This window comes from Myxine glutinosa, chromosome 1 (assembly GCF_964187855.1).
Source record: "Myxine glutinosa chromosome 1, kmMyxGlut1.1, whole genome shotgun sequence".
Lineage (NCBI taxonomy): Eukaryota > Metazoa > Chordata > Myxini > Myxiniformes > Myxinidae > Myxine > Myxine glutinosa.
The window spans coordinates 256,496,205-256,512,032 of record NC_136261.1 but is presented as its reverse complement, the minus strand read 5'-3'; the positions used below and the strand labels follow the sequence as shown (position 1 = coordinate 256,512,032).

Here is a 15,828-nt window from a genome sequence, read left to right as displayed (position 1 = left end):
ACCCACCTTACCCAGTCGAACCCAGCTGCTCATGCCTTCACCCTCTATTTTGCTCAAGGTCATCTGCCATCAGCTTGGAAATCAGCCAACATTACCGCTTTACACAAAAAAGATGCTAAAACAGATCCTTGCAACTACAGACCAATCAGCCTTCTCCCATTAATCAGCAAGGTCATGGAATCATTCATCACTTCTGACATCAAATTCTTCCTCTTCTCCAATGTTTTGATCTCGGATCATCAATTTGGATTCAGACCAGGTCATTCTACTCTGGACATGCTGCTTCTACTGTCTCAACAATGTATGGAGGTCCTCAATGCCAAACAGTCAATTAGAGCTGTCTCCCTTGACATATCCCATGCCTTCGATATGGTCTGGCATCCCGCTCTGCTCACCAAACTCTACTCCTGTGGTATCCATTGTAACCTCCACGCATTGATTGCGGACTTCCTCACCGGTCACAGTCAACGTGTGGCCCTGAATGGAATTCTCTTATCTCCCCTTCCTCTTCAGGCTGGAGTTCCTCAAGACAGTGTCCTCGGCCCTGTGCTTTTTCTGGTCTTCATTAATGATCTCTATGACTCTCTGGAAAATCCTCTCTATCTCTTTGCTGATGACTCCACTCTCTGCTGCTCCATATCTCAACCCTAAGATGGGCAGGCAGCAGCCTCTTCACTCTCTGCAGACCTGGACAATATCACAAACTAGTCAAACATGTGGAACATGTCTTTCAATCCTGACAGATCTCACACTCTCACTTTGTCTCTCCGTAAAGACCGTCTAGACAACCCTCCTATCTACTTTCTGAAGTTCTGTCACTCAAGCTTTTGGGTCTCACTATCTGCCATGATCTTTCCTGGGAAAACCACATTTCCAAGCTGGCCACCAAAGCCAGTCGCCGATTGGGCATCTTCTGTCGTGCGAAGTCCTTTCTGGGCACTTCTGAGCTCCTCACCACATACAAAGCTTTCATCCGCAGCTCAATGGAATACTGCTCTCCCATCTGGGCTGGTGCTCCTGCCACACACCTAGCTCGGCTTCACGTGGTTAAAACCAAAGCATTCAGAATCATTTGAATCTCCCGTGATGAAGCTGATTCTGAGGGCCTTTCTCTCTTTCACCGCAGGCAGGTAGGTGGTCTTTCTGTCTTCCTACCGACTATTCTCTGGCCTAGCTCCTCCTGCTCTTTCTGTGCTCTGTCCCCCAAATATTCCTGCAGGATGCACAAGATCTGCCAGCAACCCTCTTCTGTTGAAACTGCCAAAATCAAGACTCTCTGCTCACCTTCACTCTTTCATTCCTCTTTTCTCCAGCCTCTGGAACAAACTCCCACACTCTCTTCAATCCCTCTCCTCCCTCCAGGTCTTTAAAACAGATGTTCACCACCATCTCTTGTCTTCCCCCATCCAAAACCTTGATCTTTTCTACCAGCGTTAAAACACCCCAAATCCGCCTCTTTAAATCCACAACTTCTTTCCTGAAATTCCTAGAAATGTTCATTTGCTTTATACAGTGTAGCCCTCCTCCCCTAGCCATCCCCCTTTCACAGAACTACCGACGTCCCTGTTCTCTACTGTTGTTGTGCTTGTGTGCTTCCCTCTCTCTCCCCCTCTTGTCTCCCGCTCCCTTCATTGTATGTTTTATGTGCCCGTGCATGTTTTCATGTTTAATGTGTTAGCTCTTACACGAGCCTCGATTTTGTATTCAAATAAATAAATAAATAAATAAATACCCTCAACGGTCCTGAGGGTCCAAAAGACCCTGAAGACACAAATGGCCCCGATAACCCAAAAGAACCTGAAGACCCAAAAGACACCGAAATGGTCAAAGATGCCTATCCCTCTGAAACGACGTGTGGTGAGGCATGTGGAGCGCTAGTTTGTGCTAGTTCGTATAAGTAGCAACTTGTTTAGCCGACAAGAGTCCCCCTACATCTGTCGAATGGTGAATGCCATCCATATTTATAGTAGGCCTACTGTGTAGGTATATAATTATACAATATATAATGTATCGAATGGTTTATGTGTATTTATGCTTTCATATTCTCCGATGCATTTTGCATGATACGTGCATGTTTTGTTGAGAACTTACTCAAATCAAACCAATTGTACTTAAATTACACAGTACCCTATGTCCAACTATGAGCAAGTTACAAAATATATGTACGAATTGCAACTTGTGTCTAGTACACACAATGCCCTCCATCAGTAAGTATTGGAACAGGGAAGTCGAATTTGTTATTACGAGTACACCCGCTCATATTCATCTTTTGATCTCAAATCCAAATTTCTTGAGTATATAGCAATAATAACAAATTTGACTTCACTGTTCCAATACTAATGGAAGGCACTGTATATCACATGAAGGACAAAGACGTTAATGGAAACTGATGCAGTTTTACATCCATTACATTGATATGAGTATGAGTAGACAAAGGGCAAACACACTCTGATAAATGGGATTTCATCCTGGTTTTCCCTGAACCAGGTGCCAGGAATTCATACGAGAGCACTGGCAGTCTAACCCATTATTGTTGAGACAGGTATTATTCCTGGGAAAAATAAATATTTCCTGTCACTAGATTCAAATTTTAAACAAACATCAGATATGTATTCCATTTTAATAGAGAATGGGAGTTATATCTTCTTCTCTTTGTAGTTATTGTTTGCCTGGAATGGCGCGTGTTCGATGGCCTGTTTTTAAAAGTGGGAATTTTTTTTTTCATTTGGGGAAATGAGTTGGAGTCACATGCATGTAAATATTATTATTCACCAAGATTAATATTAATGAAAACAAATTTGTTTCATCTTGTTAGGTTTTCAACCTGATACAGGACATTAACCAGAATGCAACTCTTATCAACAAACGCTACTTTGATGTCATGAAGCTGTCTTGCCATTGGCTCGCCATGACCTCCACCTGCTGGAACCCTTTTATCTACGCCCTACTTCATCGCAAGTTTGCCACAGCACTACAGAAAGGTGGCTTCTGGAGCTGCAGGGACCGACAAGGGAGCTCGCCATCTCTGCCCACAACTGGCAAGATCTCCATGGAGCACAACTCTAGACAACTCCAAAGAAGCAATGCACCATCACAGGAGTTACATACATTTCCATCGGGAATCTAATACCCCTTTTCCACTGGAGAAAGTTTTCCACTGGAACACTGTTGTGTGAACACTTTTCCTATTAATAATTGCTAAAGCCAAGTTTTGTCGGATCGGGCTCTTTTTGAGCAGTGACAACTTACAAAATTGATAGTGGAAAAGCTGAATTATTGAAGACAAAGCAGAAGTATCATCATGTCATGTGTAACTCGAGTTTTGCCTATTATTTTTGAGGGGAAACAAACTGATTGTTTTCTTTTAAATGTCAATCCTCTTTACTATTTATTTTTAGATTGGTCTCAGGCATTTGGAGGAGCTTTATTGCAATATTTGCAAGCTCCTCCAAATGCCTGAATGAAAAAAAAAATATATATATATATATATATATTCATTCAGGCATCCAAATGACTGAATGAAAAAAAAAATTCATTCAGGCATTTGGAGGAGCTTGCAAATAAGACAACAGAAATTAAGAGATACCGGTGTATATTATTGTGAATTGCAAGGGCGTCATTAGGCAGTGGACATACTTATGGTATATGGGATTTGAACCTGGCTTCCCAGTATCATGATGTATTGGCTCAGATTGGAATATGAAACAGGCTAAACCAAACTATCAATAATATTTTTCAGATGCATAGAATAGAGAAAATGTTTTCTCCATAGAGAAACAGAGACAGACACAGACAGAGACAGACAGAGACAGACAGCGACAGACACAGACACAGACAGAGACAGACACAGACAGAGACAGAGAGAGAGAGAGAAAGAGAATGAATGGATGAATGATTATGATGATGATATTTCAAAAGGAAGAGCAATTCGAGTTAAGCTAAGTGGCACTCCCTATCCGAGCCCAGTACAGTGCATTCAGAAAGTATTCAGACCCCTTCACTTTTTTCACATTTTGTTATGTTGCAGCCTTATGCTGAAATAGTCTAAATTCATTTTTTCCCTCATCAATCTACACTCAATACCCCATATTGACAAAGAGAAAACAGGGTTTTATAAAGTTTTGCAAATTTATTAAAAATAAAAACTGAAATATCACATTGACATAAGTATTCAGACCCTTAACAATGACACTTAAAATTTAGCTTCGGTGCCTCCCATTTCTCTTGATCATCTTTGAGATGTTTCTACACCTTGATTTGAGTCCACCTGTGGTAAATTCAATTGATTGGACATGATTTGTAAAGGCACACACCTGTCTATATAAGGTCTCACAGCTGACAATGCATATCAGAGCAAAAACCAAGCCATGAGGTCGAAGGAACTGCCTGCAGAGCTCAGAGACAGGATTGTGTCGAGGCACAGATCTGGGGAAGCCTACAAAAAAATTCTGCTGCATTGAAGGTTCCCAAGAGCACAGTGGCCTCCATAATTCTTAAATGGAAGAAGTTTGGAACAACCAGGACTGTTCCTAGAGCTGGCCCCCAGGCCAAACTGAGCAATCGGGGGAGAGGGCCTTGGTAAGAGAGGTGACCAAGGACCCGATGGTCACTCTGGCTGAGCTCCAGAGATCCTGTGTGGAGATGGGAGAAACTTCCAGAAGGACAACCATCACTGCAACACTCCCGATCTGGGCTTTATGGCAGAGTGGCCAGACGGAAGCCAAACAGTTCGATCTTGGTTGCATCAGACCACAGAATCTTATTTCTCACAGTCTGAGAGTCCTTTAGGTGCTTTTTTGCAAACTGCAAGCGGGCTTTCATATGTCTTTCACTGAGGAGAGGCTTCCATCTGAATACTTTCTGAATGCACTGTATATTTCTCTAAATAGAAAAAACAGCAATAAGGGTTTAATTTTAATGTGTTTGGAATACTTTGAATCTTAAAGGTCCTTTCTACATTCATGGAATTTTTGATGTGAACTGTTTGTGTGCACTTATCCCCTTGGTGTTCTTTTTTTAACTGTACACCAATGCAAAGTATACACCAATGCAAGACAATGAACGACCCTCCAGGAATGCACCAATGCAAAGCCATCGAGGTCTTCAAGACAGCAGTTCATCACCATCTCATATTCTCCTCCATCCAAAAACATTATCTTTTCTACCCCCGATAATCCACCTCACACCCCTAGGCCCACATCCTTCCAAATTTCCTAACTGAGAGTTTGCTTCTGTATCCATCCTGTCCACCCCATGCATCCTCCTCTAGCACACATTCCTCCAGACATCCTTTATTTGTCCAAGTCCCCCTCTATTTTTCCCTTCAACCTTGCTGTTGCTGTTTCCCTTTTCTTTCTACTGTTCATTTTCTTATTTTGTTTCCTGACCCAATCAGTGTTTTAGCCCTTCCACAAACCTTGACTGATTTTGTATACAAAACAAAATATCGAAGGGCCTATGTAGTACTGTTTCCATCTACCATTCTTGATTTGACAGAGTGTATATACTGCTTCATTAACCACATCAATTATTTCCACCTTCTTGTGTGGTCGATTAGGGAAAGTATTTGGCCCAAGTTTTTTTTACGAAAAAGCTGGCCAGGCCATTGGTTCAACTGAAGGTGAGTGGAATTTGGAATTTAGCAGGGTGGTGTCATTAACTCCTCTACTCTTGGTGAAATACAGCGTGGGATCTTTCACTTGCCCTGCCCGCGAAACCCCAGGATGACAGTTTACAGCTAGGTCGAAATTTGAAACCAGGCTGGATAGCAGAGAGGCGACTGTCAGTGTACATAAACACATTATTATGCAATTTTGCATATTATTAATTGACCAAGCTGATGCCCTTTTTATGAAATAGACGATCATCCACAACTGACAAACTGAGAATGTAAAAAATAACTGACAGTTATGAAATATCATGAGTACATAATCTGTCCATTTGTAATGGCGGTTTTAACTGAGATAGTTTCATCAAGTTTAATTCCAGTCATGTGCATCACTTTCGTGCAGGGAGCCAATAGGAACTGATCAGTTTCTGCCAACAAAAAACAAAAAACTGTGTTTCTTCTCACCAAGCTGCAGATGGAATTGAATCTCTCAAATGTATATAACACCTCTCAATATTGGTTTTTACATTTTCTACAGATTCATCAAATATTTCTCGCGACATTCGAATTTACGTCATGAACTCTTTTGGCTCTTACATGTGCAATTCCTGAAATATTTGGCTGTCACTGCCTCATTGAATCGGTCTCTTTATCCATTCTTTCATCCATGCTCCTTTTATTATATGGCGATTGTTCTTATTATTCACACATGCTGTAATTATAGCCAATAATGCACATTTTCAAAGTTTTTGAGCAAGAAGAAGCACAACAAAGATGGTGGAAAGTGTGTTGTTGGTTCTTATCTCTATATGCGGGTTTCAGAAGTTGGAACTAAGTACTCCCAGATATTGAAGCATCCACCTCCGTTTTGACAAGGGATCATGATTCATGGAGCAAGCTGTGAAGATTTCTTGTTCTCAAAGTTTCAATCTGAGGACTCTTTTCAGGATCGTCACCGAGCCTCGGACAGCTTCCACCTGCAGTTTGTTTGTCATAATATTCCCAAGGATGTTTTTTTACGATCCCCTTAAGGTTTTTCTTTTTCAGTTCTGTTGCTCAAATAATCACTGGCACGATGTCGGTGCTCTTCAGTTTCCATGATATTTTCACTTCATTCTTGAGATCTTGGTATTTGGTCATCTTATTAATTTCTGCATTGTTTAGGCCAAAATCGCTGGGTACTGAAACCTCAATTAGCAATGCCTTCTTTTTTCTTTTCTTTTTTGTACCTATTGATTGATTTTGATTGATTGATTTTGTACCTATTTCTACCTATTGATATTGACCAGTCACAGTGCTTTGTTTTATATGCTCATGCTCGATGGGATCAATAGGTCATCGGTGATTAATGTTACTTCTTTTTTCTTATTAGCGCTTTTGGTTCATGTTTTCATAAGTTTTCTAGGATTGGAATATTGAAATTTTACACATGTGCTGTGGATTACTCTACATACTTTGTTGTGCCTTTGTGTGTACAGTTGTTCTGACATGAGGTTTTTTTGCATCGCGATGGTGCATTTTGACATTTTGACATCTGACATTTTGCTACCTCGGAGACATGATGAATGGAGAAGGTGGATCAGACTCGGCAACGGTTGCTCGAGTGAGATGTGCATGGAAGAAGTTTCGGGAATTAAGTGGCGTGCTGATGATGAGGGGAGTGTCGTTGAAGCTGAAGGGAAAGGTGTATGCTGCATGTGTGAGAAGTGTTATGATTTATGGGAGCGAGACATGGGTAATGAACGGAGAGCAGCAACGGAGGTTGGAAAGGGTGGAAATGCGAATGGTTCGACGGATGTGCAGAGTATCGTTGAGAGAGAGGAAGACAAATGATGAATTGCGAAAGATGATGGGAATAGAGCCTGTGATTGATGCTGTGAAGAGGAACAGGTTGAGATGGTTTGGTCATGTGTTGAGGAAGGATGAAAGTGACTGGTTGAGAAGAGTGATGGAAATGAATGTAGAAGGAAGTAGAAGACGGGGAAGACCGAGAAAGACTTGGCTAAAGATGGTGGAAGAAGAAATGCGGGAAAGGGGGTTAACAAGGAGAGATGCAGAAAATAAGGCAAAATGGAGAAGATTGTCATGGGGACCGCAAGGCTAACCCCCGCTCTAGCAGGGAAAATGGCCTTTAAAATGCATGTTGTTGTTGTTGTTGATGGCGCATGATTTATTTTCTACCTTGCAAAATCTACACTTATCTGATTGAATCAGTCCCACAATTTTCTTAAAGCCACTGGTGTAGTGTTTTTGGTTTTGGGCATTCATTATGATTTGTTCTTCATCCAAGTTGAGCTGACAACTTCTTAGACATTTCAGTGAACCTTCTTTGACACTGCCCAACCTGTCCAACTCTTCCTTATAGCGCCCTGCTCTTTTGGCGTTCTCCTAGTTGTAGGTGTATATGTGTTGAAGTTGTTGAAATTTATATTTTCTTTTCTTTTTTTATAATCGTTGAGGCTACATTCGTTGTTATTTCGGTTTTATGGAAACTTCCATATGTGTTTGTCTTTGGAATTGTTTTGCTAGGTGTGTTCGGGATACCTCCTTCTCTGGCTTGTTGTCTTTGTGTTTGCATACAAATTGGATTTGGTAGTCTGTTCACCTTTTCAGGTACTCAGCCAATCCTACAGTTGTCATTCTGTGTACTTGGTTGAGTTCCATCAGACCTGTGCCTCCTTTTCGTCTTGACCGGTACATTCTCGGGATACATAGATTTTGCATACCATTTTGTGGATGGTGAGGAGTTTCCTCATTGGTTTTTGCTTGTGGACAGTTTATTATTCTACAGCTGTACTGGAATATTGGTACTACTAGTTGGTTAATTGCTTTAATTTTGTTTCTCGGGGTGAGATATCTTTTAGGATCAGCCTTGTTCTACGCAAATATTCTTTGGCGATTGTTTTTGCGCATTTGTTTGTGACATATTTAGTGTACCTCTTCTACTCCAAGGTATTTATATGATGCTTGGTTTTCTAGTTCATGTATTGTTGTATTTAGGTCCATTTTTACGTTATCCGTGTTTGTTGGTTTACCTTGCACAAATGTGCACTTGGCACACTTATTTAGGCTAAATTCCATTTGAATGTCGACAGAGTACAGCTTCACTAATTTCATTTTATCTGCTATTTTTTCATTGTTTGATGCAAAGAGATTTAAGTCATCCATGTATCGTAAATGTGTCACATTTTTGTTAATTTGGATGATCTTCTATTGGATACTAGTGTGTATCAGTGGGCTTGCTCATTCATGAGGTTGGTCATAGGTCCCAGGGTAAGGCAAAACAGGAGGGGTGAAAGGCTATCACCCTGGACGATTCCTCGACGTATCTTCACTCCTGGTATGTCGATCATCCTGAGTGCTGTAATATCAATGTGATGTTCCAAAGCTCCATTACTTTCTCAATCAGCTTGATTATTTGGGGGTTGATCTTGAACAATTGCATGCATTTTATCATCCATAAATATGGGACACTATCAAAAGCTTTTTCTAGTCTATCAGTGAGTGTGTGTGTATGTGTGTGAGCACATGTGTGTGTGTGTGTGTTTGTATGTGTTTGTGTTTGTGTGTGAGTATTGTGTGTGTGTGTGTGTGTGTGTGTGTGTGTGTGTGTGTGTGTGTGTGTGTGTGTGTGTGTGTGTGTGTGTGTGTGTGTACGCACATGTGTACATATGTGCGTGAGTGTGTTTGTGTGCATGCATGTGTGTGTGTGTGTGTGTGTGTGTGTGTGTGTGTGTGTGTGTGTGTGTGTGTGTGTGTGTGTGTGTGTGTGTGAATTGTAGTTTTCTTGACTCGTATATAATCCGTTTTTCTTGACGTATATAATATTAGAAAAGTAAAATACAATCTTTGCTTGTTGTGTAGAAGTGTGAAACAGTGAACAAGAAAGAGCAATCAGAGATTGCAGACCCTCGCCATGACATGTTTTCAGTGGTTTTTAAGGCTTTTGTGTTAAAACAAATATGGCGGCCGAACCACGTGACCGATGACGTCATCAATTTTTTTCCCACCAATTCATGCCGACTCTTTTAGGAGAAATTTCATCTTGATCGCATGAAGTTTTGTACTTGTCGAATTATGACGTCATAATAAAGGTACCTATGACATCATCATTAACATATTTTATTCCCCATGGAGAGTTCTTTACAATGAGCCATGTCTCAATTTTTTCTATTCAACGCTTTCGGAGATATCGAGGTGCAAAGTTTTTTGGTTTTTCCAAGATGGCGGCCGAACCCCCCAAAAAACTGTTTCTTCTCACCAAGCTACCTTCCACCTCTTAGAATATTGGTGCTGCAACCACTGAATTAATTAAGTGGGACACTATTGGGGGTTGGTCTTGAACTGGTGAGTGTGTGTGTGTGTGTGTGTGTGTTTTTACCGGTCTTCACAGATCGCTCTTCACACAAATGAGGGAGGCAAACACAGAGTTGAGGCATTCGGCTTTGTCGCGTGCGTTGTCAACTGTGTTGCCATTTGAGGTAAGGGAGGGGATGGAGGGGGAACAAACACCAGAAACAGATTTGACCAGACACCACTAGGATTTGGAGGAAGGAGACAGTTACGTCCACCACCTAATGTACAGGATAACAAGACATATGACGTCATAATTGTCATTAAAAAATTCTACAGGTGGAGTTGCACCTCTGGTCAAAATTTGCTTTTAATCGGATCAACGGCTGCAGAGAAAATCAGATTTATTCTGTGCGGACAAACAAACAGACAGACAGACAAACGGACTCAAATGCAATATCCTCTCCTCTGGCGAGGGTAATTATATGTGAACTGCCTAAAATTATGAATGGCTGATATTTTGAACTCCACATTTTGTTAATAGTTTGGTAACTATGGATAATGTAATATGACCTGTGATGTTATCACAACTAGTGTGTCTGTAATGTAACGCCGTATTTCATAAAGGATTTTATCCCCAAAGATGCGCCATTTTTGGTTTTTCAAATGCTTATGTCATTCAATGAAATTATCAAAGTAATATTGAAAAATAGGAGCCACAAGGAGCAGCACATGAATCGCAAGCTTCTTATTTGAACCAAATTGCTGAGTGTGAGATTTGTGTGTTTAAAGCCCGATTTGTGTGTTTAAAAACTTTACAGAATGCATTCGTGGGGCCTCCGAGGCCCAATGGCTGCATAGGTGTAGGATTTTTGACAGTTGTGGACATATACATTCTAAACAAGCATTCTGAGTATTGCGCTGCAATACATGTCCCCTACCGGCATTGGGTAGCACTGTCATAGAAGACAGTATTATGACTTACAGCACTCCAAATTATAGCCCGGAAAACTTTTGGGGAAATTCCCAAAATTCAAAGTGCCATAACTTTGTCAAAAATGATCGAAACGTCGTGAAGTTCGAACATGATCTATAACTTATCATGACGAAACCATGTACCAAGTTTGAAATCATTAGCATTAAGAGTTTAGGAAAAAAAGTCCGGAAAGCTGTTTCTTTGCGTGACGGACTGACGGACCCACAGACGGAGGGACGGAGTGCAAACCTATAGTCCCCTACGGTGTACACCGGTAGGGGACTAATAAAAGGATTAGTGAATCATATTTTTTGAGCAAATACTCCTCCATGAGCCTTAACTTTTTAGAGAAAAAAAGTTGAAAAACCAAGAACAAAATTTTTTTTTGCAAAAGTAAAAGAAAAAGTTCATTATTTGTATGGGATTCTTCCAACTAATAGGATCAATGATTCACATTTTCTGAACAAATACACATCCATGAGCATCGACTTGGATTGAAAAAAGATATGAAAGAAGAAAAATCTATAAATAAATAAAATAATTTTAAAAAACATCACACGAATACATCCGTTGGGCCTCCGAGGCCCAATGGCTGCGTTTATGTAGGATTTTTGACGCCTGCATCTAAGAGTTAAAAAGGTGATGGACCATTCTTGACTTACATATACAGTAAGTAGAAACCGATGTTTCTTGTTCAGTTTGGTCACGTTTCAGATCCATCGTGATCGATCCCTATGACGCATGCACGAATATTTGTTTCACTTTGCTGACAATCAAACAGCCTGATTTATTTGGTTACAGGACTGTACAAACCGAGACTTTATTGTCTGCAATGGCTTTGTATGTGAGACAGGTGGCTCCATGTCTGAACGGTTTGCTTCAGCAATCCAGCACCTTTCGTAGTTGCACAACAGTAAAAACAGTTCATATTAGGATTTCCTTTTCTTACGTTGATGAAGACGACATGGAAGAGCTTGTGCCGTAAATAATGCACAGGACAAATACATTGCAATAGCATTAGTGGACATTGGCAGTAAAGGGTACAAATCCATGTAGTATAAAGGAATTTGAACCTGTATTAACAGGACCATAACACACTATCAGATGCAAACGTTAAATTTTGTAATCGGGACAATACAACACAAGAGTATCGGTCTTCACACGGAAATGTGCCACTCTGTGCCAGGTTTTAAGTGTCCTCTCAAAAGGGGATGTTACGCAAATGAGCTGCATTGAGCAGATGGCGAGTGCTTAACTCGATTTCATCATTGCCTAAAAGAAACCATCGCCTTTTGCAAACTTATATAAATTGCTTTTTGGTGGCCACAATTCCAAACATATATCCATGACTGAAAGCGTTTTGAGATTTGTTGTTGTTGTTGTTGTTGTTGTTACTTCCACCACCTAAGGTGGATGGAGGTTGTGTTTTCACCTCTGTCTGTCTGTCTGTCCGTTTGTGAGCAGGATATCTTAAAACGTTGTGGATGGATTCGTACAACATTTGGTGGACAGGTTGGGTGTGTGACATGGACGACTTGATTCGATATTGGTGAAGACCTGGATATGAAAACTTTTGAGGTCATCTCATCTCGATTCTCGAAGAGATGGACTTACAAAATGGGTCATGATGTCCGGATGTCTGTCCGTCTGGTCGGCCGTCCATCCAGTCAACTTTTTGTTATTTTTGCTTCTCCTCCCTTATCACTCGGCTGAATGTTCTGAAAGTTTTCAAATGAATACAAGACAGTAGCGCACACAATCGAATCGATTTCGCGTCATGGGAAGGGTGGGGGTTAAGCCCTCCTCCCCCCCCCCCCCCCTCCCCACAATGTTCGGATCAGTAATCGTTCCTTATTTATCAACCGATTGCTCAGAAACCCGATACAGCCCCTCTACTCGATGGTCCCGATACAGCCCTTCTACTCGACTTTTCGATTTCGGATCGGGTAGCTCCCAGAGGAGGTTCCCGCAAATCAGCAGAGGTCTGAACTACAAGCTCAAGAGATGACCGTCAGCCCACTCTGTGCTATTTATTCATTTTTGAAGTGAATCTTTAGCATTGAGGGATTGGAACAAAAACGACATATAGCATGATATTTAAAAAAAGTTGTGGACAACTTATGCCAGAACTTGGTGAATGAGTTGGGTAGGTGACAATAACAAGCTGATCAGATTTTGGTTCAGTTCTGGATCCAGATCCGACCTATCAGTGAGATACAAAACGTAAACTGTTCAACGAGGCGGAGGTATGCTCTCTACCGAGTATCGTTCTAGTTGTTTTTTTTCACCAGTATGATTTTCGTGTATGGACACGACATTTGAACATCAATATTTTCACAATATCCGTCTTCTGTGTTAATCATCAAATGTAAAACGATTATTCATGAACTTGATGGGAATCGTTATTCACGTTTATTAAACGCCAAGCAAAATATATTTCAGAAAATATTCCCGTAAATTTTAAGCAAGAAATACAGCCTGGCAATCAAAAGGAGATTGTTTTCAAGTCTATTTTGATAACTCAAACGTTTAGTATTACTTTAACCCTCCCAGACATCTGGATATTGAAGATCAATCATAGAAATCAAATGATTCATGTGATTGGAGTTTGATGATGTGTGTTGATTAATGAGAAGTTTATTGTTCAAGTTCAAGCTTATTTTTTTCTGTAATTTCAAAAAAAAAAAGTACAACCATTCTCAAGAATAACAAACAAAACATTCTACAAAAAGCAAAAAAAGCCAAATGAATTCGCAGAATGACAAATCTAACATATAAAGCACAGTGTGTGTGCTTGTACATTTGTACATTTGCACAGATGTCTGATGTCTGTCCCCATTCTTAAGGATGATTTGAGTAGGGGTTTAAAGGCCAATCTTTTACCACAACTGTGTGTTAATTATGGTCAAAACACTCAAAAAACTCCAAGGACACAAAGGACCCATTAGACCCCAAAGACTGTTTTTTTATGTCAAGTTTCATCAAAATCGTGTGTGTAGTTTCAGGGAAGAAAGAAAATACCTATTTTGGGGGCAACCCCCCTGTAGACCACCTTAGACTCCGATTTTTTATAATGCCGTGAACAAACATTGGTACATCACGGGTGATGAAGGTTGTGGTCAAGTTTCATCAAAATCGTGTGTGTAGTTTCAGGGAAGAAAGAAAATACCTATTTTGGGGCAAGCCCCCTGTAGACCCCGATTTTTAGCCGCGTCGCAGACGCTGCTCATAGAGTGCCCTCTGCTGTTGTTGTTGTTGTTCTTCTTGTTCTTCTTGTTCTTGCAGAGAAGACAAAACCTCAAAGCTCCACCCATTCTGGGAACCATAGCTCCACCCATTCTGGGAGAGCCTTCATATAAACAAATATCCACCATTTTATTAACTCGCATAGCTTTGAGGCCTGTTTTGTAGGCCCGTGGTGTCTTCCTCTCTCACACAGTTTTATTTCAAATCAAATTCGATATATCATTTCATTTTTCACAGTCGCTAACATAGTTTTAGACTCGGTTGAAAAAAAACGGGAAGAAAATCCGATGAAAGTTGCCCTTTATAGAACGAAATGAATTCTCAAAGGCCTGTAACTTCAAGTCCATTGAGATATATTTTTTTTAAATCGCGGCATGGTCAGTCATACACCGCTCGAAATAAGAGACGGGAAAATGCCGAGATATATATATTTTGTTTAAATCGCGGCATGGTCAGTCATACACCGCCCGAAATAACAGACGGGAAAATGCCGAGATATATTAAAAATTCGTCCATTTGATGACAATCGTCACGATTAAATATTTAATTTATACGTCGTCACAATAATGTGGAGAGAGGAGCATAGCTTCGTTCACGTGTCGCCACACACGGGAAATTGCCGAGATATATATTTTTTTAAATCGCGGCATGGTCAGTCATACACCGCCTGAAATAACAGACGGGAAAATGCCGAGATATATTAAAAATTCGTCGCCACACACGGGAAATTGCCAAGATATATTTTCACTTTGCACAAAAATAACATCAAGTAATCGAATCAATAGGAATGTCCTGTGCCTATAACATCGACGTTATAGGCACAGCTGCATCTAGGCATTGTGTAACATCGACGCGGCTTTTGTTTTAATTAAAACTTTTTGTACTTGTTTATAATGCCATGAACAAACATTGGTACATCACGGGTGATGAAGGTTGTGGTCAAGTTTCATCAAAATCGTGTGTGTAGTTTCAGGGAAGAAAGAAAATAATTATTTTTGGGGTCAAACCTGGGACCACTTTGACCAACCCTTAAACACCCTTAGTGCCATGAACAGACTCGAGTTGCAACATACCACATATAATTTTAGCAATGTTTGGTCACAATTCCATCAGCAGTTTCAGAAAAGAAGTTGCAAATAATTGATGAACACTGACCCTCATATCGGATGTAGAACCTTGCAGATCTTTCAAAGTCATTGTTGGATTCACAGTGACATCCTGAACCAGTTTCCTGCTCGCCCAGCTGCTGAGTTTGGTTGGGCAATCTGATCTGGGTGGAGTCTGAGTGGTATGAAACATCTTCAACTTCTTCATGATGTATTTCACCAATTAATCAAAGGGATAATGAGTGACTTTATTAAAATCTTCTTAGAACCCTCTCCTGAATGGTGCTTCTCCACCACTTTATGTCTGACTTCTTTAGAAAGCTCCATTGTCTTCATGTTTGCCTTGTTGGTTGACCAAGTGTGTTGCACCTTAAAACTCCTTAAATAAGTGGGGGAGCTTAATTGTTAAGGTAAACCACTGATTACATACAAATGAAACCTATTACACTTATTTTGTAACCTTTCAAACCAATAATTTGCTCCTGAAGTGATTTTGGGTTAATTAGGCAAAGGGTTTGAATACACTATGCAACGAAGAATCATCTGATTTTCTCTGCTAGCTTATTCACATTTTATCTGCATTTTTTTTAGTTTTATCA

The 15,828-nt window shown here is 40.4% G+C and overlaps 1 protein-coding gene across 1 annotated transcript in view; it reads left to right on the top strand.

Moving 5' to 3' along the window:
• LOC137438962 (prolactin-releasing peptide receptor-like) overlaps positions 1-3,127 on the top strand; it is a 106,129-nt gene extending 103,002 nt beyond the window's left edge. Inside the window, exon 4 of the mRNA XM_078771094.1 lies at positions 2,816-3,127. Coding sequence (XP_078627220.1) covers positions 2,816-3,127 — 312 coding nt within the window. The remainder of the gene's footprint in view (positions 1-2,815) is intronic.
• The last annotated feature ends 12,701 nt before the right edge of the window (positions 3,128-15,828 follow it).